This window comes from Gorilla gorilla, chromosome X, assembly GCF_029281585.2.
Source record: "Gorilla gorilla gorilla isolate KB3781 chromosome X, NHGRI_mGorGor1-v2.1_pri, whole genome shotgun sequence".
Lineage (NCBI taxonomy): Eukaryota > Metazoa > Chordata > Mammalia > Primates > Hominidae > Gorilla > Gorilla gorilla.
The window spans coordinates 42,387,014-42,413,793 of NC_073247.2; the positions used below are offsets into that span (position 1 = coordinate 42,387,014).

Here is a 26,780-nt window from a genome sequence, read left to right on the forward strand (position 1 = left end):
TTGAAGTATTTGGAATACAAAGTTATTATAAGTTGAGTACAGCTGACAAAAAAACGCATGGTAACATCAGCTAACTTTGCCTAGTAGACAATAGGGGTACTTATATAACATAGAATTGTATTTGTTAATTAGAATCATAATATACTCTTCAGTGATACAGAACTTAATATACTAAGTGAAATCTCAGTATATAGAATTGTATATTCAAGAGGACATATTGCTATGGCATTTCTAAGTAGTAAATTCAACGCATAAAGTTTGGATGATTACATCTTCATTGGAGAGAATCATGTTACTTTATGATATATTTTCATACTGATAACATCTAAGTTTATTCTGAATTACGATATATGAAGTATTACTTAAAACCCTTCAGAATGTTACATAGTTTTGCTGGAGACATGCATCTTTAAATTATTTTTTAAATAATATATTATTATCATTTGGTAATTTTTCTCAACTCTCAAATATGAGTGGAAGTTTAAATTGGTATGAGTTCTTGAGATGGAAACTGAAGAGTGAAATAGCTTTATTTAAAATAGATACTTCTCCTAATGCTAAAACTTAAAGTATAATAAAAAAATAAAAAATAAAAAAATAGATAATTCTTAAAGTGTTCTTTTTAGTGTTCATTAATTTATATATATGTATAATATATATATTATAGTTATAATGGCATATACAGTATAATGTTCAAATAACATCTGTTCAGTTTTGACAAATATATATATTTGTCTTTTTCTCCCCATTGGGAAATAAAGTAACAAAGATTATGGCCACAGTTTATCTTGCTTTTGTTTTTCCTCACAGCACCTGATAGAGTGTTCTACCTGTAAACACCAAGTTCACTCCCTCCTCCACTAAATGAAAATGTAACAAGTGGCTTCAAGTTGCTCCAACTTTTTGGAAGACATCCTTACACATAATGGATAATCATGCTTGTTGTTAGAGGTATCATAATTACAAATTTAGAATTTTAAGTGTTCTTCAGCAGTAACTCAGAGATTTAAGAATCCCTTTAGTAACTGATATAGTTTAGTCAGCAGAGAACCGTATTTCCTGATGAAAATACAAGCTCAGAGCCACAAGGTCAGCAGGGTAGAGACTTATCAGGCAGATAAGGGGCACTGTTCCAGAGAGCAGAGAGAGGGTCAGAGGAGACTGCAAGTACCTGCATAGAGATCTCAGGTCATGTATAATGTTTCCTCATCTGTCAACCCAGCTGCCATTTTGGAGAGGAGCAGGAGGAGAGCAAGGAAATCTAAAAGACTGGTCATTATCCATGAGGTCCCAACCCATAAAAAGAGACTGGTGAAATCACTATTTCAGAGTGAGATAATTTTTTCTCACTGCCCAGTATGGGAAAGGGTTATGAAGATCACTGAGAAATAAATGAAGAAGTTTTCATTCTGAGAATCAATATTTGACTCCCGGACATACCCATTTAACTTCTCCTGCATATTTATTGTATGCATGAAAATTTATCTACTTAAGAATCTATGACAGTGCTTTTCAAACTGTGGTTCCACAGACCAGAAATATCAGTTTCACATTAAATTTTAAGAAGCATGGCTCTAGATAGGATATAGTAGAATAAGGAATGGACAAGTGTTAGCCTCCCAGATTTTAATTCATTTACATACTTATGGATATAACATTTATCTTTAAATGATACGACTTTGTGAATAAACAGCTTCATGAATATAGCTTTATGACACAATGGAGAAAGGTGGCCAAATTTTTTAAAAAGTTATGATTAGAAGAATCGTGTTGTTTTAAGTATTGCAAATTGCAAGTGCAGAGCATGTCTGAATATATCTGAAATCCCAGCGTGTTATTTTCTACCAACAGTCAATGCCACCAAGGGAGGTAACTTGCAAGTTTAAAACCTTCCTCATTTAACTTCCATTGTTTCTGCACCGCGTTCTGTCTGCCAATCAAAGCCATCCCCTGGGCATTATAGTTAGTAAACCAGGTGGTCCATTCATCCACTTAAGCAGAAATTGTTTGAAAATGATTGGAAGTGTTCCCATTTTTCTCCTCCACACAGAATTAGAAAGAGATGACACCCATGGGCAGAGCAGAGTTTTCTTTAGAGTACATAAAAAAAGAACTGATAGCATGGCTTCTGACGTTCTCTCATAACTTCCTTCAAAGTATTATCTAAATTTCCTTCTAAGGGAGTAGTGAAGGACTGCTAAGTAAAAACTAAAATTCTAATATGCAGTAAAAGCATTATTTCAAGAAAGTATAAACATATTTAGGGTGACAAAATGACTTTTTAAGGTTTATTTCAAAAGCAAGAGAATGATCTAGGAGAGAGTAGAACTGCTTTAGGAGAAAATGGTATAATATTGGTGAATGGAAAATAGAAATTGGAACCTTTTAATTTCTATTGGGTTTGTTTCTTGTATGTCAAGAGGAATGGTATTCTAACTGCAAAGAATAAAACAAATAGCAGTGAGAGGGAACTGGTGTCCAAGATGGGTAAAGAGATTAGAAAGCCCCCAGCTGCTCAGAATTAACTCTCTTGATGCAGATAAATTACATCTCAGTATGCTAATACAACTGGCAAGTCAAATGGCAAACCATTGTGGTTACTCATGAACACTGGGAAAGTGCAGTTTTGATTTTCACAAGGAAAAATAAGTGTGGGAATAAAATGTTAAGCTTCCAGATAGTTATTTCAGATTTGGCTAGAAAATGCAATGCAAAGAGAAGCCACAAACCTTCTTTAGGTAATGTATTTTGAAAGAATGGGAGTCAGTTGACACAGGCTCTTTGCAAAGACAAACCCTGTTCTAGCCATCAATGTATTGTTAGATAAATAAGAAAATGAAAGCAAATATTTACATATTAGTTAAAAATTTTTTAAATCTCTACTTGTGCTACAATTTGTCATCATGCTGAACTTCTGTCCAGGATTGATGGCTAAGAAGAGCAAAGACCATTCCTATGCAATTCAAAGGTTAGTTTTGATGTTTTCAGGTTATAACCTTAAGACTAGAATCTGTCTGTTGTAGAAAACATTCATTAAAACCTTTATCATAGAAAACCATGTTTTTACTTCAAGTTGTAAACTATATTTGCCTTAGTAAGAAAGAGACCAATAACCCAAAAGAGAACATTGGCAAAAAACAAAAAAGTAGCAAACAGTGCATAGAAAAGGAAATAAAAATGATTCTGCAACACATGAAAAAATTCAAATTCACTCACAAAATGAATAAAGAATTCAAATTAAAATGACAGATATCATCATTTTTCTTGTTTAGAAGATCAAAAAGGTTGATAACACACTGAGTGGGCAAGGGTATGGGGAAAAGAAACCTTTCCTAATACTGATGAGATGTTCTATGAAGAGCAATTTGGCAAAATGTACTAACAAGACAAATGCCAGTTTGACGCAGCCATTCGACGGCTAGGAATTTATCACGTAGATATATTTGCAATGTGTAAAATGATGTGCACAAAGTTATACATTTTCTTATCTTAGCCAAAAGTCGAAACAAACTAAAGGCTCACTAATTGGAGTGCTGCTTAAGTGAATTATGGTATATCCTTAGAACAGAATAGTATGCAACTGTAAAAAAAAAAAAAAGAGACAGTTCTTTACTGATACAGAAAATAATCACCAGTGTGTGTGTGTATGTATGTGTATATATATATATATATATATATACATACACACACACACAAGCATTTTACTCTTCCCTTTCTTATAAGGGAGGGAGAAGAGTGCTATACACACACACACACACACACACACACACACACACAGGCATTTTACTCTTTCCTTTCTTATGAAGGAGCGAGAAGAGTGCTTTTCCTTCTGCCCTGCCAAGCCAAGGAAAAGGGCTTCAAAAGAACCATCTTTTGAAGGATGCAGAAACAGTATTTATAGTATTCTAACAGCTGGCTTTATTTTAAGAGGAGAAGAGAAGAAAATAATACACACACACACACACACACACACACACACACACACCCCCACACCTACATCCTATTCTTGGAAGGCTACCCAGGAAACTGAAAACCTTGGCAGCACATGGGGAGAGAAACTGTGTGGCTGAAAGACAACAATGCAACAGAGGATTTCAATGCTTTTGAATTTTGTACTGGAAGAAAGTATCTATTCAATAAATAAATAAAATTATTATTATTATTATTAAAGATGGAGTCTTGCTCTGTCACCCAGGCTAGAGTGCAGTGGTGCAATCTCGGCTCACTGCAACCTCCGCCTCCAGGTTCAAGGGATTCTCCTGCCTCAGCCTCCCGAGTAGCTGGGATTAGAGGCACTCACCACCATGCCCGGCTAATTTTTGTATTTTTAGTGGAGACGGGTTTTCATCATCGTGGCCAGGCTGGTCTGGAACTCCTGACCTCGTGATCCACCTGCCTCAGCCTCCCAAAGTGCTGGGAGTACAGGTGTGCGCCATTGCGCCTGGCCTATTTATATTATCTTTAAAGTTTGTTACACAGGGATAAATTTACCCCCAACTTTGTAATAATTAACCCAGTATGACATCACTGATAGAGTACTAATTAACTCATTTTCTATAAAACTGTGCAGATTATCTTAAAATTCGAAACAAAAATGAAGTACAATATAAATGAAAACAACAGTTCCAGAAAACAACACTTAAGCATACCACATGTAACACAATGTAATAATCTGCGTTATATTCTTTGGTACCCTATGCTATCTTATTCTATTTTATTTTACCCATTAAATTGATTTCATAACTCATCAGTGGGTTGTAAGATTCTCTCCCGGGCCTGAAAGCTTAAGGAGATGAATAACTCCTCCTTTCTCAAGCCCATTCCTAAGGCACAAGGCTACTTGCCTCAGCAGCATGCACCGGCGAAATAGCAGAAGCAGGAAGAGAGCCGGCCAGAAAACAAGTACCTCTGAAGATCGAGAAAGAGGCCATCCGGGTACAATGCAGCAGTTACGTCAGGCCAGGAGACTTCCTGTTTACAGGAGACTATAAAAACCTTTGTCCAGGCCTCACTTCGGGCTAACGCCATTTTAGGCCTCAGGCTGCCTGCACCCAGGCGCTCATTAAAACAGCATGTTGCGGCCGGGTGAGGTGGCTCAAGCCTGTAATCCCAGCACTCTGGGAGGCCAAGGCAGGCGGATCATGAGGTCAGGAGATCGAGACCATCCTGGCTAACATGGTGAAACCCCGCCTCTACTAAAAATACACAAAATTAGCCGGGCATGGTGGCGGGCGCCTGTAGTCCCAGCTGCTCGGGAGGATGACGCAGGAGAATGGCGTGAACCTGGGAGGCGGAGCTTGCAGTGAGCTGAGATCACGCCACTGCACTCCAGCCTGGGCAACAGAGCGAGACTCTGTCTCAAACAAAAAAAAAAAAAAGAAAAGAGAGAGATTTGACTGGGTTTGTTCCTGTGGTAGGCACTTCATTCCAATTTTCTTGCCCACTTTTTGGTTAATGACAGGCTTTCTTCAGCTTTACAAAATAAAAGCACACCTCTCTGACCTATCCCACTGGTGCATTGTAGTCAAGATACATTTATGCCAAATAAAAGTACAATTCAAAATATTAGCGACTGAAATCCTTCTTTACTCAAGGTACCATCAAATACCCATCCATCTCATAATAGATTCATTTTCAATAACTATCCACTGAGTATGTTTAATAATTATTTATCAAAAGGTACATATATTTAGGTTATTTGGTTATTACTAAGTGTATTTATTATTAATACTTTAAATACTACTCAATCTAGAGAATTTTAAAAATACTTAGAGCCTTGTAGTCACAGGAAATTGTTTTTAAAAATTGAATATAAGTCCACATAAATATAATTTTATAAAGAATTATGATAGAGTGGCTAATAAAACTTTATAGCATAAATATGTATCACATATTTATCACAGAATACAATTCTTTGGGGAAGTTGAAAAATATGATTTAAATAAAAAGGAATAATATAAAACTTCTATTTATTAAATATGAGCTTTTTCATGTATTTTTAAGTATATGATGGTAGACATTATATTGCAATGGTATTTGGATTCCACTGGATACATTCTAAACTGTACTATAAACCCTTTTAAAATGTCAATATTTACTGTATCCCAAGGGCAGAAAATAGATGTCACCTTTAAAATGTGCAAGCAGATATTCAATTTTCTAAAATATTTTTATTTTTTATAAATACAATGGTCTGAATACCACTATAATAGAGGTTCTTTGAAGCCCACTTCCTTGGCTTGGCAAAGAGGAAAAGCACTCTTCTCCCCTCCCGCATAAGAAAGGGAACAGTAGAAGTCATAGAAGTTTTCTCATGTCCAACAAATTGTTAGTCCTATTTGAATGATCTGTTCCAGGAATTCTCATTCAAGAAACCGTTCTCAAGTTTATTATTTTCCTTATATGGGCAAGTTAAGTTGGTGAATGATGAAAATCTCATGACCATCTACTCTCTTTTTTGGAGTGTTTTTCTGGTACCAACTTGCTGCTGTAGGGGTATTTTGAAGGCCTTTTTTTTTTTTTTTTTTTAAAGAAGTCCTGCTCTATTCCCGATGCCGGAGTGCAGTGGTGTGATCTTGGCTCACTGCAACCTCCGCCTCCTGGGTTCAAGCAATTCTCATGCCTCAGCCTCCCAAGTAGCTGGGACTACAGGTGCGTGCCACTGTGCCTGGCTAATTTTTTCTATTTTTAGTAGAGATGGGGTTTTGCTATGTTGCCCAGGCTGATCTCAAACTCCCAAGCTCAGGCAATCCACCTGCTTTGGCCTCCCAAAGTCCTAGGATTACAGACGTGAGCTACCATGCCTGGCTGAAAGCCTAATTTTTATTGTTAGTACCTCTTACCATAACTCCTGATACAACAAGAAAGGTCCCATTCACTATCTTTTTCTACACCTTAGGAAATGTGTTCCCATCTTAGTTTTGCCTTATCTTATCTAATAGAGTCCCAGGGAAATTCACTCAATTTTTCATTTTTAGTGAAGAAGAAGGTCAGGTTAAAAAGGGTAAGTGAGTTAAACAATATCGTAAAGCCAGTAAGTGTCAGCGCTGGGATTCAAACTTAGTCTTTTGTTTCTTTCCCCTTATTATTCTACTTCAACTCAGCAATGGTTTTTGGAGTTGAGTAGAAAAAACAAAAAGTAAGAGGAAGATTATGGTACCCAGTGTTCATAAAGAGAAGCAGATGCCTAATTCCACTAATAGATGAAATTATCCACAAACTTAAACAAACACGCTTCAAGGTGTTATCAAGCCAGAATTATACTCTTGCCCAGAGGCAACCTAAACTCAGGAGAAAAACATTCAATAAATCTGTGTTTAGTTGCATGGTAAAAGGGAATAATTTGTCTTTTTGTCCAATGACTGTCATCCAATGTTTTTCAGGACACATTCCACTGATATTTTCATATCCAATATAAAACACTGAAACTTTTTTCTAAAGGTCTCTTCCTTGTTCCTTACCTCCTGAACACCACTTTTTAAAAAATTTTTTAAAAAATGAAATCAGATAACAGGTGAACTTGAGCTAGTACACATCTATCTAAGGCAGTTACTATTTGAATTTGAATTATCCATTCTAAAGTGAATTTAATGACATTAACCTCTGCAAAGCTAATTTTGTGAATGTTGAGTACACTCCTGACTGATTAATTGGGAATCCATTGGTAAGTCTGACTCCTTACCCAGTGCTCTAGATCAATGCTTCCATGCTTTCGTGGAAGCATGGTAACATCAGATTTTGATTCTCAATAATCTGAGTATATTCTTGAGTCTAGAGTCCCAGGCTTCTTTGTTTGAAAAGCATCATTGGTTTAGAACGTGGAAAATTCTTATTGAAATCTCATTTGGTTCAACTTCAGATTTTCAGTATTTAGAGAAATCATTTTCTGTACAGATCACGTTTGTAGAGACCTCATTCATGTTTCCTTTTTTTGTTGTTGCTGTTCCTTTGGTGCCTCTTTCCTCCATGAGACATTCTCACTATTCTGTTTCTCCTCCTCTGAAGACTACTGCTGATTAGATGCTTCACCTCTATGGCACAAACTAGGCTTCTCTTCTTGTTAGTTTGATTTTTACTAAAGATGAACTTCAATGGCCTCTTCCGAAAACATAAGCACTCCCTAAGCTGGCTCATCTAAGACCTCTCCCTTCCCATCACCACCATTCCTCCTTCTTCCTTTGACTACTTTTGATCTTCCCTTTAGCTCCCTTAAATCCTTCAACATATTCCTCTTCAAACCTGTACCTGCTCCATCTCTTTGTCCATCCATGACAGACCTTTCTCTTCCTACTCCAGTCTCTCAACTCTGGTCTCTAAAGCTTTATGCTCCCTGCCACTACTGGGGGCTCTGGAAAACTCAAACCCCAGAAGCAACCACCTGAGGTTGAAAAAGCTAATTGGAAACAGACTGGATACCGTATACGTTCAGATGGGATTTGGAGATACCCAGATGGCCACTAGGTATCTTCTCAGTCATTTACTCAAATTTTAGAACACAGCCTCCATAAATTACATATCAGGGCAAAAGAAAATCTTAAAAGGCTCCTCCACAAATATTGATGTAAACTTTTAGCCCTCATATTGAGTAGGTGAATTTAACTTGTATTCATAAGCTTTGCTAGTTGGCTATGAAATACTGGTATATGACAAACAGTTTACACTTAGCTAATTCTTAGTTTTCTCTATAAAATAAGACTTACTAATGGTTAAAAATATAATCAATATATGTAAATAAAACTTCCAGAAACATTAGGGGTAAAGGGAAACAACTTTGTATGCAAAATATACAAGGTATGTTGGATGTGTTTTTGTTAAGGAAAAAGAGAATAATTTTGTCCTAAATTAAAATGACTGTGAAAATGAGGAAGAGGAAGGTATAGGACAAAATCTGAATGAACATTGGAAATGGCAGAAGATTTGTGGAAGGAGAGTCTTATGTTAATAGCCAATGCTGGCTAAAATGGAATGGATTTATGTGTAAACTTTTACAAATGACCCTTAGTATCAACAGTGTATTGATCAAAAATGAGTTGTAGTTTCTTTTTGTTAAAAAATGATAAAATATTCTTGGATTATTGGTCTGCTCTTTTGAAATAAAATTGAATATATTTAAGTATGCAACATATTTTGATATATACACACACACACACAAAATTGCAAAACCATTATTTCGGTCAAACTAATTAACATTTTCATCTTTTCTATGGGTCTTCTCTTAATAAGAGATTGCAAAATTTTTTTTTTATATTTTGGGTCATCTGTATGGGAAACAAATATTGTTTCTTATCAGAATAAGTACCTGTGTTGATTTTGTATGTCCTTGAATTTTTTTAGAAAGTAGTGTTTTCTCTTTGGAAAGAACTAAAAACTTTTACGGTCATGTGGCCTTCTATATTTATTTTTGAAATCTTTTATTGTCATCTTGGTTACATAGGTAGCCATGCATTCTTTCGTAGTGAGCAATGATCCTATTCAGCCAAGTATTCAAACCTTTTGTCATTTTACAACCTTTGATATTTTGCTTTTCCCAGGTCAATTCCTAAATAAAATATTTTTTTATCTCAGATTGGTTTGAAAAATTTCAAAGGATTTGTTCCTGCACCCTTGTAAAATGAAGGATGTTAAAAATAACTAGGTTCATTTGGTATGTTGAGTTGCATAAAAAGCTTTGACAAGAAGAGATGCTGAACCTTGACTAGGTTATAGTTGTATGGGTCAACTATTATTAGTATAAATACTTGAAAAATTATAATAAATCCTTAGAACTTTGTTAGTGCTCTAGGTGCTCTAGGTGTCCATGATACATCCTGGTGCTACTTTATCCGTTAATAATATTATGTCATCAGTCCTAACTCCAGTTGTTATTTTAAAATGTGGCATGGCACCAGGGAAAAAAAATTTCTTGTCGAATGAATCAGATCTTTAATTATGGCCATTTTAAGTCTTTTGTCGTTCACAGATAGTTTTTGGTTTATGCTGATGCTTCCCTGAGTACTCTTACAATCAGTTAGAGGTCAGAATGCATCATCTTCAGTAAAACAGGACCATCTTTGAGACCCCTAGGAAGTACTATGACAGGTACTCTGGGACACAGACTTCTGATGCCATTGCTTAAATAACTTTGAGATTATACCATTGGACAAAGTCAGGATTTATGAAACTCTGTGAAGAAGCTGATGAGTTCATGAAACTACTAACTCAAGATCAAGCAAGACAAGAATTAATTACATGGGCCTGAATGAACTGATAAAAGATTTGACTATGGCTTTTGTTTAAAATATTCCTCATGTTTTAATGTTCTGTTTGCTAAATATAAGAAACGCCTTTCCATTTCCTCTTATCTATAACTCATGAGAATTTAGAGTATGCTTTTGTAAACAGAATGAAACATTAATCTTTTTATCCCTGCCTGATCCCTGTAAAATTCAGAAATTCTTACCAAGTATTCTTATTTTCATGGCAATATAATTATTTGCATAGGTTCAGTAAATATATTTATGTAACAAGACATGATTGAAAAAAATATATAACCAAGGCTTTGACTGAAATGTCATATTTGAGAATTAAGTGCATAGAATCAGATGTGACCAGTTTTAAGGAGCTACTCTTGACTATATGGAGCTAATATAAGCCCCTTTTGGGAAAACTGTCCCGGTACCTGGCTTACAGAATTCCCAATCTTACAATTGAGTAAGGAAGGTCTATTCTTAGGAGACCCAGGAAACCTAGGGTATTTTAGGAACCTGGAAAACAGAACACTTCACCTGAATCTATAGGTATTTTACTTCAGGTAAAATCTGATGTCAAGTTCTTGACTTGCCTTCCTAACCTTTGGAGACTTTTAAAAAATCAAATCTGAGGTTTCATATTTTTTAAACTACTTTATTGAGGTATGATTGACAAACAGAAAGCTGTACATATTTAATGCATAGAACTTGATGAGTTTGGAGATAAAGTATATATACAAAACCAACAACACAATCTATGCCATAAACCTATGCGTTACCTCCAAAAGTTTCCTCTCACCTTATGTACCACTGCTCCTAAAACTGAGAGTAGTAGTATTTTGTGGTAAGAACACTTAAACTCTGCCCTCAGCAAATTTCTAATTGTACGGTACAGTATCGTTAACTATAGGCACTATGCTGTACAGTATATCTCTGAAACTTATTCAGCTTGTGATTCTTCATGAAAACTTCCAGCTAAGCACACTTAAAATAGCCTACTTGGTAAGTTACCATTTTTGCTACCCCTATATAAATAAATAGGCCAGTCTTATTTTGTAAACAAGGAAAGTCTTACTTTGATTAACACTGATCAAAAGGGTGATGGTAGAGATAGAGTTTCAGTAACCCTTGGGGTTATCAGATTCTAGTCCTGTTCATTGTCTTTGATCTATTTTGCATTTCTTTGTAAACTACATGATTTTTTTTTTACCTACCTGTAAATTGAAGTGGATCCTGCTGTCTTACACATTTTGTCCGTCCTTACCAATTTTCAGTTTATTTCCTTTACGATCTGGCTACGATTCTCCAAATTAACATTTCAAATTTTTCTCCCACCATCCTGACTTGGTGACACTGAGAACTAAAACGTGACTGCCCATATTATTACTGAGATAAGGACTCTCTTCTCTAGGTTGTCTTATAGCTGCCATTTCCCCACAATATCTAAAGAAGCCCTGCAAGCAGAAGCTGGATGACTTGCTATAAACTACAAAGGACTCACCACCACAGCAAATTATGTATAGACAACTTTCATGCCTGGAGCTGCTGCTTTGTAGGCCATGCAAAAAGTTCATTAAACTCCAGCCTCTTCCATGCCATGCTCCAAGAAATCCATCAGATTGCTACTGCCATCCTCACTCTACCATCTGAGAATGCCTACAGCCCAGCTTCTAGGAATCTTTTTGACTTGCTGCCCTCTGGACTCAAAAACTGAGTTTGCAGTCTGCTTCAACCATTAATCTTCGTCTTCCTTCTAACTTTCATAGAAATCTCCTTCATGAAATGTCTGATTACTACCAAGTGTCAGAGTTGGTACAGCTAGTCCTTCAACAACAGAAACCTGCTGAAATGAACTAGATGAACTAGCGTTCCTAAGTTTTTCAATGTGAAAACTGGTTTCCCTTGAACAAAATGGAGGGTTGACAAAGAAAGCTTTAAAAATACCCTGAGTTTGACTACATTTGAGACAGATTTCTTCCCGACTTTAGACCTGACCTTCCTTTTCTTAGAGCATTTACTCTAGAAAACTTTATATATTATTTCTCTACTTTTTTGAGACAAAAATATTCTCCTAGCCTCTTGCCACTTTTATACCTCAGGAATAAACTTTCTCAAGGACTTGGGAGCTAGCACTTTGATATAGAATCATCAAAAAAGATAGTGCCCCAATCTGCTAGTCTTCTGTTGGGAGGATAGGAATCTAACTTTGACAAGTGCCATTCAGCAAACACAGATGGCCTAACTAAGCACATTGACTAACCTCCCTCCTGATATCTAGTACTTTCTCACTAACTCATCTCAGCACTTAAAGGCTCTCCTGACTTTTATTTCAGCAGAATTGAGTTCAATCTCTCTCCTCTATTGCAAAAGTTTTGAACACAGTGTTTCTTATCTGTTGTCTAGTGCTATTTTTCTTTGACAACACTCACAGCAGTGTGAACACACACAGTGTTCAGTGACTTTAATGGTCAGTCACTACAATTGAGTCCTTTGGTAGTTTTTAGTGTGGATTTGACATTATGGGCAATTATGCTCCTTATACTGCAAGGAAGAGCCAGCAGAGCCACATGTCATGTTTATTTATAAACCACAGAAGGAAAGTGATTCTTGAGGGGAGGACAAAACCCCCTCCCTGTGATTAAGATGAAAGATTTCAGTCACTAAGCCTTAACATAAAATTATGTGTCCCGCCACACCTCATATTTTAATAAAAAGTTTGGAAAGCAGTAGTCAGTCTTATGTCAGATAAATAGTATACCTCTAGCTCATTATTGAAAGCATTCATTAAAGATTAAAAACATAAGACCCTTTATAGAAATTCTAAACTGGTCCCGGGATCTTAGCATTCAATTATCATTTCTGAAATCTGAAATCAACATATTTTATGTCTAAATTGAGAGTATATTTGAAAATCAAAATTCAAAGGCATGCCTTCTAGTGGGCTGACTGATGGGAAAGGGCTGTGATTACGCCTAATTTTCACCCTCTACATCACGATCTCATTGATTATGTTTCTCAGCTTGCTAAGGGTTCTGTGAGGTGATTTTCAAGATGAATATTGCTATTTGCAGGATTTCCTGAATAGGAATATTTCGGGAGTAAATTGCACAAACCAAGCAATGTGCAGTCAATTTTCACTCCAGCATAAACAATGTATTAGAACACAGTCCTTAAAGCTTTTTTTTATTTGGGTTTCATTACACAGCTAGCTGCATTTCATCAATAAGCATGAAGTACCAAGCAGACAAAACTGAGGCTCACAGACAGAGGGTATTACATATTTTTCTAACAGGTGTGCTCAGAGTTTGACTAGAGAAAACAAACTACCCGAATGGCAAGGCCTCAGACCCTTTGTTTCCGAGGCAGCCATGGCCACCATGGCCAGACAAGGCAAGTTTCTTTACATTTAGGATTTGGAGCTAGGGGCGTGGCTGTTTGTATATCTACTTTCTTTGCATTAACTCTTTCTTAAGATTTTAGTAAAGGTGTTTTTTTTTTTTCCTTGTGTTAAAAAAAAGGGCATGTGCTCAAAACTCCTTAAAAATTTTATTTTTGGTGTTCAGTAGTTTGAAACTAAGTAAAGCAAAGTCTAGTGTCCCATCTTTCTTTAATGGAAAAATAGTTTAATTCCTTTAAGCAGAGGAATACAGCAGGCTGTAAGGACTAATATCCTATATCTTAAATCAGAAAAACTGTGCAATCTTAATAAATCATTTATTAGTGACAAGGAATGGAAGCTAGACAAAGAGGGATAAAAAACAAGGTAAATTATTATTCACACAGGTCACCATTTCCTAATTATAAGCTAGGGGTTTGAGAATTGTTGGGAGAAACTCTCAAGTCATCAAATCTATGATTTTATGTTTCCCCTCCCCCCACCTTGGACACAGCCACAAGCAGAAGAAAAAGGCTAAAAGAGTATTTTTGAAATCTGCACTCCAGAGATAAAAAACTCGGAATACGCTCAGAGGACTGAAGCCAAGGAGTTTTCTGCCAGGAAAAAAAGCAGCTCCCTCTCCCCTCAGTGATTTAAAACAAGCTGCAGGAGGCAAATATCATGACTCTCAGAAACTACACACAGCAGTGAGTGGTGACTTGTAGCTTTGATAAAGAAAAGTGATTAACACAGCCGAGTATGGCTTTCACTTCAAACTGCAGGGACCCATTTGGCAGAGCCCTATGGGCCATAGACAATCGAAGACACAATGCAGGTTTTCAGTATTTGAAAACCATTCCGGGGGGCACAGACTGGGACTAAAGTCATTTTGGTTGAGTAAACAGGATCTATTTGTACCAAGGGATTTAAAAAAAAAATCTTTTCTTAAATGTGTTCCAGGAAGAGAGATAGCTAGCATTCAGTATTTTTTAAATTATTATAATAAAGAGGCACATTTTAACCAAAGATTGCATTTAAAAGAGTAGAATGTGCTTTTACCGTGAGCTACAAAAAGCTATTTCTGGTTGGGAGGAAAGACTTTATGACCTTTCCTCTTTGCAATATTACGTCAATTACTTTTTAAGAATATACTGGATATAAGATAATTGAGAATTTGGCTAAGGTTATTGTGTATTGGGCCAAGTAACTGTACTTTCTTGTTGGGGTTGTTTATTGAGCAGTGAAAAATCAGTATTCATGAGATGTAATTGTACTGGTGAATAGGAGCTAGTCAAACACCTCTGAGTACATTATGTACTAGCTAAGTGGAGAAATGGTCAGGATCCTAGAACTGATGGCTTCCCTGAGACGATGATGTGTTTTGTACTCACCCAGTCTTGCCCCTTGTGATCATGTATGACTAAAATTCAGGGTGATGGGACATCAGAAGCCACGTCTTGGTATCAAGACTTCCACTGTGCCTTTAATGTGCAGGCTGTTGCTACCCATCCTGTATAATTTCTTAAAGCTAACTAAATTTGTTACTGGGTAAAGCCTACTGTGTCTCATAAATTTAATCATCAGACTGAACCCAAGACTGTGCCACTGGCTGAGCAGGCTGAGTTTTGTACTGGTGAAATGATGTCTACTTGTGACTTCCACAGTGCCATCTGCTCTTGAGGAGTAGCTATCAGAATGGTAGACATAAGTGTCAGGAAGAAGTAAGGTAAACATAGTCGAGAACATTTTGCTAATCTAACTCATTTTAGTTGTAGCAAACTTCCCTCTATCTCCCTGTTACTCATGCCCATCTTCCCCAAACTTTTACTTCCTCTTCACTAGAATATTCTCAAACTTCCTTTTCCCTTTGCTGTCAGTTCCAGCAAAACAACAGCTAAATGGAGATTAAAATGTTAGGTTTTTACAATACTGGACAGTAAATAAATTTAACAATTAAAGTCAATTAAATAAAAGAAAAAACTACTCAAAAATGTTACTTATCCTTTTTACTCTGAAGTTGCCCAACAATACATTCATTAATAGATTGTAATTTCAACGATTTGGTTTATTTGATTGGCTACTTAAAGATTTTGGCAAATAAGGAGACGCAAAACGGGGCAGCATATTGAAAGAATCTTTGGAATAGATTCCTTGAAAGGGAGAAAAGAAGATCAATCAGCATTTACAAGGACACTAAAAGAAGGAGATAGTGGTGTTCAATTGGCAGGATTGTCTGAAGCTTTATGCTTACCTGCAGTATCTCATTCGTATTCTGGGTGTCTTGGTACTGTCTTTATTCATTGACTTAAAAACACTCACAAGTAAGCATCATTTACTGGATCCTAGGCTGAGTGTGTATGATATGAGTGGAGAAGCAGAGATAAATAAGAGAATGCCCTCTGCACTCAAAGAACAGTGCAGATGTGTAATGAAATACTCAGGTGTATAAAATTTAAGTGTAAATCAACATATGAACAGTGGGAGATGAATAAAGAGGTTTATAAGAAATCCTAACAGGGATTCTAACTCTACTTGGGGTACGGAAGAAAACTTGGAAGAGGCAATGACTTTGAATTCATTCTTAAAGAATGGAAGAAAATTCATTATATCAAAATAAACTGAAAGAAGTCATTTAAAGAAGTGAGAAAACCAAGATTACAGGCATGACATGAAATTACATGGATGGAAAGGTACCAAGTAATTTGATGTGGCTAGACTATACGGGGAGATTGCTGGCAGAATGAGAAGATAGAAAGGTAAAGTGTAGTCAGTCTGAGAGGGCTTTACAATGTCTACAAAAGAGCCCAGACATTATATTTTAGGAACCTAATCTCATAAACAACTTCAATTTTGGATAAGGAATCTATGAATATGTATTAAGCACAATTAAAACAGGGATAGAAAATGAATCATAGTAACAAATATGATGCAGGCATTCTAGTAACATAAGTTTAATGAAGACCTTATTTCTAGTAAATGCTGAGGAAAAAGCAACATATTCTAGTAAAATAATAATAATTATTATTATTATGACAACAATGATGATGATGACAAAGATTCCCTGCTTGACTAAACTTTAGTCAGGCTTCTGAACCTTCGCCTGGGCTCATCTTTGCACTCCCCTCTAAAATCCAGTTTCAGCAAAGAAGCCTGTCAGTTTTACAAGAACCCTTTATCCTTGGTACCTGATCACCCTCAGTATTCTCCACCATTCCCAGGGGTTGTCTGATAAGATAACCCTGGCCTATCTTCAGCAAGAATCCTGTGAGGTTGGTTTAGCCAGAATCCCACTTACCCCTGATGTTTCCTCTTAATAATTTTCCATCTACTGACTCCTACACTGCTCCTTGGCTATAAATTCCTACTTCCACTGTGCTGTATTTAGAGTTGAGCCCAATCTCTCTCTGTCCAACCTCCTGTAATACTCCATTGCAGTGGTCCCTGTGCCTATTGTGGTTATCCTGAATAAAGTCTTCCTTACCACACTTTAACAAGTAATATTTTGTCTTTAATAATGATACCAAATGAGAAAATTCAGTGATATTGCCATTTTTCTTAAAAAAGAAAAAAATATTTAAAGCAAGAAGTCCCTACCTTAATGTCAAATGGTCCTTCTTGGTTTGGTTGGTTATAAATTTCCAACTGATTCCTAATAGGAGATAACCACAGCAGCAGATGATTTAACTGCTCTTCAAGGTCTTCAAGCTTTTTTTCAAGCTGCCCAAGGTCTTTTATTTGAGCTTCAATTTCTCCTTGTTTCCCAGGTAAAGCTCTGGAAACCTGAAAGGAAAATACATTTTAAAAAGGTAAATAATTCTCAAGGCATAAGCCAAAATGTTTAAAAATATATTTTCAAAAGTTATTTATCATGAAATATTACAGAATCTTACTGATTTGTGTTATTTTAGCAGCATAATATTGATTATTTATATATATATAATATATATATATTTATATATATTACATGTTGGGATTTAACCAATGTATTAGAAATTATTCATTAACATGCTACAAAAATTCTTTGCTTTAAAGAAACTAATACCTTTTTGGAATTTCAAAACACAAACCTTACACAAAGGCATAGCCAACTGCAACTGATAAAGTAAAGAAATACATCTTTCATTTATTCACTCAGTTACTAAATATACTGGTGTGTTGTGTATTATATGCCATACACACTTCCTTTGCAGTTATAAAAATGAATAAGCCAAGTTATTCAGCATTAGCACCAGATATATAACACAGGTCTTCTGAATCCCAAATGAGTGATTTTTTTTCAATGTGCATCCTAAAATTAAAACCAAACCAACTATAATTTTGTTTGTATAGCAATCATTTCTTCTACTATACTTGCTTCTAGCTTTCTTTTATGTCATGGAAGATTGTAAAAGGAAGTCCCTTTATGTACAAGGAAAATTGGTAAGTTATGCGTTTTTGTGAGCTATAGTTTGTGAGTCCTAGTAAACAGAAGCAGGTGGTTGAGATGAGAAGTAAAAAGAACATTTGGATTAGAGTAGACTGTAACAGAATGATTATAGGTTATTTTTATTAAGAGATCAGTATATGCCAACCATCATCCTTGGAAGTTTCACATTTGTAGACTTCCTTAATCCATCCAACAATGCTATGATATAGATATTATTATGATCCCACTATCACACATGGATGATGATGTTGGGGTTGAAAAAACATTAAATAGGTTAGGAAGCAGTATGACATGGTATTAAGCATTGTGAGGTCTAGAGTCAGGCCACTTGGATTTCAATTCTGGTTCTAGTTCTTGCCTAACATTTTAGCCAAGTTTTCTCTAACTCTCAATGCCTCCTCTGTAGATTGGGGACAATGATAGCACCTGCTTCATAGGATTACTGTTAGGACTCAGTATCGTCATCCCTGAACATACCTTAGAGCAATACTCTGCATGATAATGAATGACAATAAAGTTATTAAGTAGCAGTGATTATTGCTCAAGCTTACATGTAAATAAAGAGCCAGGATAGGCTGAGCACTGTAGCTCTTGCCTGTAATCCCAGCACTTTGGGAGGCTAAGGCAGGCGGATTGCTTGAGCCCAGGAGTTCGAGGCCAGCCTGGACAACATAGCAACACTCCCATCTCTACAAAAAAAAAAAAAAAAAAAAAGAGAGCCAGAATAAACAAGAGTAAAGCTATTTTCTTCAGAATATCAAGAGTTAAAACTGGCATCCCAGAATAAAGAATTTAAACTTGTAATGATAGCTCTTTACGAGACTATTAATAATACCATTGTAATACAAAATATTACACTGCAATATGAATAAAATTTTATAATATACATCTGTTCCATAATAATACATTATTAATAATAATAGAGAAGATTTTAAAAATAAACTAGATAATATACTAGTGTGTCACATAAACAATGTCACATGCTTTGGAACAATTGTTTTAGATACTTTTAAAATAAGTCACTAAAGAACAGTACATTGTTTAATTGGATACAAGAGTTAGGAGATGAAAAAGAGAAAGTTGTCGAGAAAAAAATCAATGTACAGAAAAATGAATTTTAAACAAGATTGTATACATAAACAATATGTACAGTGAAACATCTTGTAAATGCATGTATATATGTTGTGAAAAATTCATGAGAATGTATAAGCAAAGGATTAACATCCAGCCTGGGCTGTTGCAGGTCAGTCTGGGACTGACCCTAGGCTCCCACAGCACTGTTTCCTTGGAAACACTAACTTTAAGATGAATGGGAAATGTTGGGCCTGGCTTTGTCGTGTGGAACTGCACCTCATTGCGGGAGCTGTCAGTTGGAATACAGTCCTTGGATCCACGTGACTACAGTGGTGTAAAAGATTGATGGGAAATACAGGTGGTGGCTCCTGTTGAAGGTGACCTGCACACTTCTTGCCTCTCATTCCTGGCAGCCTTTCCCTGTGTGGGTGAGAGTCGGGCAAAAGAAGCATCGTGTTTCAGATAGCACAGAATATCCATGAATCATGAATTGAGATATTGTTCTCTTTGCTTGATTTGTGTTTTGTGAGTTCACATCCATAACTACACCTGTGGTGCTGAACTCTTGTGTGTGTGTGTGTGTGTGTGTGCACGCACGCGCACACACAGGTATGTGTGATGTACGTGATGTTACAAATATACTCCTACGTCTGTAATACATGATCTAATGATGTCCTCAACTTATTTTTCAAGCATTTTAAAGGAGGTAACTAAACATTTTATTTTTATTGGATCATTTTCTACTCACAAGTAGATGTAAAAAGCGTTTTACAGCTTCAACTAACAACATCTAAAAGCCTCTAGACTCTGAAGCTACTGAGATAATAGCCATCATATTTTCCTAAAATCTCTAAAACTGAGCGATGAACTCCTTTTTATCTGATCATGAAATTGTTCACGTTTCATTTAGGCTTCATATATAAGCACAGAAATCTGTATAACATTTAACTAAGATTGCTGGTTTCCTTATCATCCTCCCATACTATCCCTTCCTTGTAATAGAGGTAAAACAATTCCTGACAGAAAACAGTGTAATGGGTCAGATTTGACTAATATCTGGAATAATGAAGTGATAGCTTATCATGAGACGAAATTTTCAGCTTAATTATGATGTTGCTTTAGGTTTATCCTCTCAGACCTTGTCTTTCCCGCCATCATAACATTTACCTCATGCTATTTAAATTTTTATTTACATTGCTCCTTCTCACTGACCTTTGATTTCTGGGTCAAACAAGCTCTGTTCCTAAACATGATGGACCTTCACCAAAAGTTTGTTAAAAACAATTTCCAAATTCAGGATTATTATTTTTTCAATGTAAGAAGCAATATATGTCTATAGTAGTCAACCACAAAAAAAATGTAAATTGTATCCTCAAGTTAAATAACTTTAATTAACAGACAAAAATATCAGTAAACTGGACTATAGAAAAAATCAAAAGCTTCTGCATGACCAAAAGAGCCATAGGCAAAATCAAAAACAAATGAACAATTATGAAAAATAAATGCTTGTGACTCATGTCTAAGGGACTAATTTTCCTAACACATGAAAGACCTTCCGCAAATTAATAAGAAATAGGCCAACAACCCAAAAGAAAATTGGACAAAAGATAAGGACAGTTCACAGAAAAGAAAATACAAAGGATTTTAAATGCATGAACAGAAGGTTAGCCTTGGTAATAATGAGAGAAATGAAAATTAGAGCTTCATCTATTGCACTGGCAAAAATTCAAGTCTGCAGATACACTATGCTGCCAAGGCTGTGGGAAAATGCAGACTCTTCTACGTGGCTGGTGGGAAGTATACATTTGTGTACCTCTTGTGGAAGGCAGTTTGGCCATATCTATAAAAAGCATGTAAACTTTGACCCGGAAATTTTATTCCCAGGAATTTATTTTGTAGATTTGTTTCTAGAATTAAGGTTAATGTGCAGTGAGGGTAGAGCAGATGATGGGTAGGGTGAGATATTTTTTACTGTACCTTTTATATTTTGAACAATGTAAATGCATTACTGTATCAGTCTGCTGTCACACTATTAACAAAGACATATCTGAGACTGGGTGATTTATAAAGGAAAGAGGTTTAATGGACTCACCATTCTACATGGCAGGGGGGGGCCTCACAATCATGGCAGAAGGCAAAGGAGAAGCAAAAACACATTCTACATCGCAGCAGGGAAGAGAGCTTGCTCAGGGGAACTCACATTTATAAAACTATCAGATCTTGTGAAACTTACTGATTATCAGGAGAACAGTATGGGGGATCCTCTTCCATGATTCAATTATCTGCACCTGGCTCCACCCTTGACATGTGGGGATTACCATAATTCAAGGTGAGATTTGGGTGGGGACACAGCCAAACCATGTCAATTACTTTTGTAAAAAATTATTTAATAAGGAAAACTACTGTACTAGCTCATCTTCCTACCACAAAATGTTGTTGAGAAATTACACTTTGCATATTTTAATAATGAATCATTATTATTCTGGTATAACATATCTAAAGCCATCAGTGAAAAATGCCCTGAATAGTTTTCTTTGGCAATATCACTTAATGGTTGGGTGGAAATCAAGAACATTTAACACATTTTTTTTGTGCTCTTCTCCACTTTAAAACAGTTTCAAGGAATTGAGAGTATTCCAAACAGTTCACGGAAAAATATAACAGGTGTGAGTAATGTATAACGTGGAAAAAGATTAAGGTTTGTATCAGATTCTATGTGTTTTAAATTAATTTACATTTATATTTACTATTTTGCATTCATATCAAAGTATAGACACAAACACCTGACCAGTAAAATACATCATTTTTTAAATAATCCTTTTATGTATTATAAAACCATGCTCTTCATATAACATGTTCCCTGTGGTGAAAGAAAACAAACACATTCAATTCCCTTACGTGTTAATTTAGTATCTAAGCACATCTTGACCTAATTTCACACAAGATTACTTTCCTTATTCTTTCAATTTCTGAATGTTAATTTCAAATGTATATAAGTTTTAATATTAAGATAAGCAAAAGTGTCTGTTTTAGAAATAAACATATTAAGATGGATTTCATAACACAAAACATTTTAGAAAAATTAAAGTGTTAAGCATAAAAATAGTAAGAAGAACTGGAATAAAATATTGGCATGGGGAAGCCTTTTAGAAGCAAAAAAGAATATAAAAAGATTGAATATAATATGTGTATTCATTTATAAATTAAAGCCAATAATCAAAATTAAAACAAATGACAACTGGAAATATTTGCAGCATATATCAGACACAGGGTAATAATTTTAGTATATAAAAAAATCTTTTAATGAGTAAAAAAAGGAAAAATCTACCAGAAAACTGGATAAAGAACATAAAAAGAAATTGACAAAAATGTAAACAGCCAATAAACAAGAAAAAATCCAAACAGTTAGTAATCAATGAAATGCAAATGAAAACAGCAATGTTATACTATTATTTATCTATTATATTAGTTTCTGTAAAAGGTCTTTGTCAAAGTTCTGGAAAACAAGAAATTTTATGATCTTCCTTGGAGCCCTATTATACAGTCATTCACCACATTTCAGTCAACAGACTGACTGTGATCCTATGCGATTACAATGGAGCTGGAAAATTCCTATTACCTAGTGATGTCACAGTGCAATGAATTACTCTCATGTTTGTGGTGATGCTGGTGTAAGCAAACCTACTGCACTGCCAGTTATATAAAAATACAGCACAGACAAGTATGTACAGTATGCAATACTTGATAATGATAATAAACAACTGTTATTGGTTTATGTATTTACTATATTCTTAATTAGTTCAAAAGAAGGCATTGTTATCCTATGAGATGATAGTTTCATGAATGTTTCATTGCCCCTGAAGACCTTCCAGTGGGGGACAGCATGTGGAAGTGGAAGACAGTGATATTGATGATCCTGACCCATGTAGGCCTAGGCTCATGTGCGTGTTTGTGTTTTACTTTTTAACAGAAAAGCTTAAACAGCAAAAATATTAAAAATAAGAAAGCTGCTACAATAAGGATATAAAAATATTTTTGTACGGATGTTCAACGTGTTCATGTTTTAAGCTAAGTGTTATTACAGAGTCAAAAACTTAAAGTTTAAAAAGTAAAAAAGTTACTATAAGCTAAGGTCGACTTATCATTAAAGAAAAAAAATGGGCCAGGCGTGGTGGCTCACGCCTGTAATCCCAGCACTTTGGGAGGCCGAGGCGGGTGGATCACAAGGTCAGGAGATCGAGACCATCCTGGCTAACACGGTGAAACCCCGTCTCTACTAAAAATACAAAAAAAAAAAAAAGATAAAAATGTGTCTTCATAAATTTAGTGCAGCCTAAGTATACAGTGTTTGTAAACTGTATGGTACTGTACAATAATGTCTTAGATTTCACATTTGCTCACCACTACCACTCACTCACCGACTCACCCAGAGCAACTTTGAGTCCTGCAAGCTCCATTCATGGTAAATGCCGTATGCAGCTGTACTATTTTTTATCATTTGTATACTGTATTTTTACGGTACATTTTCTGTGTCTAGATACACAAATATTGTTGTGTGACAATTGACTACAGTATTCAGTAAAGTCACATGCAGTACAGGTTTGTAGCCTAGGAGCAATATGCTGTACCATATAGCCTGGGTGTGCAGTAGGCTATACCATCTATCTTTGTGTAAGTACACTCTATGATTGTACAACAACAAAATCACCTAATGACACATTTTTCAGAACATAACTCATTTGTTAAGAAATGCATGACTATATATGTTGCTAGTAATTTGGTAATTCAGACCGAAAAGTTGAGCTTCTACCCTGGAAACTACAAACACTACTGAGACATTGAAGAAAATGTAAACAAATAGAGGACTACCTTCTTCATGAATTAGAAAGTCCAATACTGTAAAGATATCTGCCTTCTTCAAATAATCTATAAATTCAATGCAATCCCAATCAAAATTGCAGCAACCATTTCTCAGTAGAAATTGACATGCCAATCCTAAGATTTATATGTAAGTGCAAAGGGCTAAGAATATCCAAGGCAACTTTGAAGAATAGCGAAGTTTAAGAATGTTTGCCACCAGACATGAATATTTATTATAATTAAGCCTGTGTGGGATTGAAGTGAGAACAAATCATCTATATAGCGTTTCCTAATTTATACGATGGTGTCACTTAAGTTGGAAAAGGATGATCTTTTCAGTAAATAGCACCAAGTTAACTGATTAGTCATTTGAAAAATATGAACCTTGACTCTCCACATCATACACAAAACATCAATTCTAGATTGTTTGCAGACCTCAGTGTGAAAGGCAAAAAAATAAAGTTTTCAAAAGAAAATATAGAAAAAAATCTCAACAATTTTAGGTTAATTTATTATTTTTTAAACAAGATATAAAAAGCATTAGCCATAAAGGAAAAGACTGATAAATCAAACTCCATTTATTAGGAAAGATTGTTAAGAGAAAAAAATAAAGCAAAGTTTAGGTTGGAAAAAGATATTCGCAACGCATAGATCTGACAAAGGACTTGTATCCAAATAACTTCTACATCAGTAAGAAAAAGACAACTATTATTTTTAATGAGCAAAAGATTTGCATAATGACTTCACATAAGAGGATATAAAAATGGCACTAATCGTCAGGTGATTGCAAATTAAAACACAATGAAATACCATTTCACATTCACCTAAATGGTTAAAAGGATAAAGGTTGAAAATACATACTCTTGATGAATATGTGGATCAACTAGAAGTCTTATATACTGCTGGTGAAAATGAACTGAAATGACCACACTGAAAAACTGTTTTTTGGTTATTCCAAAGCCAGATGTACACATCTTATGACCTAGCCATTCTACGTCCATGTATATTAAAAATAAATATATACATATATGCAGGAAAGGACATGAACATCACACCAGCATTTTTCCTAATAGCCCCATAATAGACACAACCCAATGTCCATTGATTAGCAGAATGGATAAACTGTGGCATATTCACACAATAGAATACCATACATAGAAAAACTAAACTAACTATGGCGCAGGCAATAGCATAGAATAATATCACAAAAATAATGTTGAGCAGGACATGTCAAATACAAGGGCATATACTGGATGATTCTGTTTTTAGTAATTTCAAAGTCAAAACTAATCTAGGTGTTAGAAGTCAAAAGAGTGCTTATCTTTGGGAGAGGGTGGTGGCAGGGGAGAGGCTAATAACCGGGAGGGAACATGAGAGGGGCTCCTGAGGTAATGTTCTAATTCTTGATCTTGGTGGTAGTAGCATGGATACACTAAGTTTTTTAAAAATATCCCTGAATTTCTATTCTTATAATTCGTGTACTTTTCTATGTGTCTTTATACTTCAGTTTAGAAAATTTGATAAAACTACCTTAAAAGCCTTAAGATTATTCATTCCCTTCAACTCCAAAATGCTACTTCTATGAATTTTCCTAGGGGAATATCAGAGATAAACACAGAGACCTATGACAAGAATGTTCAATTACGTCACTCTGGTGAAAAAGTGAAACGAAATCTCCCCAAATAGAATAAACTGCATTTACATAATGAAATATGTTGCATCCATTAAAGTAAATATCATGAAAAACATCCTATTACATTGAAAAATATTAATGACATATTAAAAATATATTAAAAATAAATTATGGTTTTGATTTTGTATGCATATTTTACATATCAGTATCGACACACAGCAAAGGACATGAATAGATATTTCTCTAAAGCAAACATACAAATGGCTAACAAGCATATGAAAAAAAAATGATCAACCTCACTAATCAGCAGGGAAATGCAAATCAAAGCCACAATAAGATATCATCTTATACCTGTTAGAATGACTATTATCAAAAAGACAAAAGAAAAGTGTTGGCCAGAATGTGGAGAAAAGAGAACCCTTGTACAATGTTGATGGGAATGTAAATTAGTATAATTATTGTGGAAAACAGTATGGAAGATCCACAAAACATTAAAAATAGAACTACCATATGATTTAGCAATCTTATCTCTTGGCATATATCCAAAAGAATTGAAATCAGTATTTTGAAGAGATATCTGCCCTCTCATGTTTACTGCGGCATTGTTTGCAATAGCCAAGATATAGAATCAACCTGAATGTCCATCAATAAATGAATGGTTAAAGAAATTGTGGTATATAAACACAATGCAATTCTATTCAGCCTTAGGAAAGAAAGAAATCCTGTCATTTGCAACAACGGATTGAACTGGAAGACATGATGTCAAGTGAAATAAGCTAGGCAAAGAAAGGCAAATACTGTATGATTTCACTCATATGTGAAATCTAAAAATGTCAAACTCAGAGAAACAGAGAAAAATGGTGGTTATTAGATCCTGGGGGTGGGGTGATTTGGGAGATATTGATGAAAAGATACACAATTTCAGTTTGACAGGAGGAATAAATCCTAGTTATCTATTGTAACTCAGGGTGACCACTGTTAGTAACAATAACGTATACTTGGAAATTACTAAAAGTAGATTTTAAGTGTTCTTACCACAAAAAATAATAAGTATGTAAGGTAATGAATATGTTCTATAGCTTGATTTAGTCATTCCACAATGTTTATTTCACAATATGTGATATTTCACAATATCACATTGTACACCATGACAATAATACAATTTTTATTTGTCAATTTTTTAGA

The 26,780-nt window shown here is 35.2% G+C and overlaps 1 protein-coding gene across 11 annotated transcripts in view; it reads right to left on the reverse strand.

The window, feature by feature from the left end:
• The window catches only part of DMD (dystrophin), a 2,091,067-nt gene that overhangs the window by 738,820 nt on the left and 1,325,467 nt on the right, over positions 1 to 26,780 (reverse strand). For 8 of the 11 annotated variants that reach the window (XM_055376532.2, XM_055376533.2, XM_055376528.2 and 5 more), the window contains one exon: positions 17,197 to 17,382. In XM_055376532.2, the coding sequence (XP_055232507.1) occupies positions 17,197 to 17,382 (186 nt within the window). Of the gene's footprint in view, positions 1 to 4,844; positions 5,265 to 17,196; positions 17,383 to 26,780 lie in introns of those variants that run through there. The other 3 variants (XM_055376535.2, XM_055376537.1, XM_055376536.1) reach the window with 2 other exon arrangements.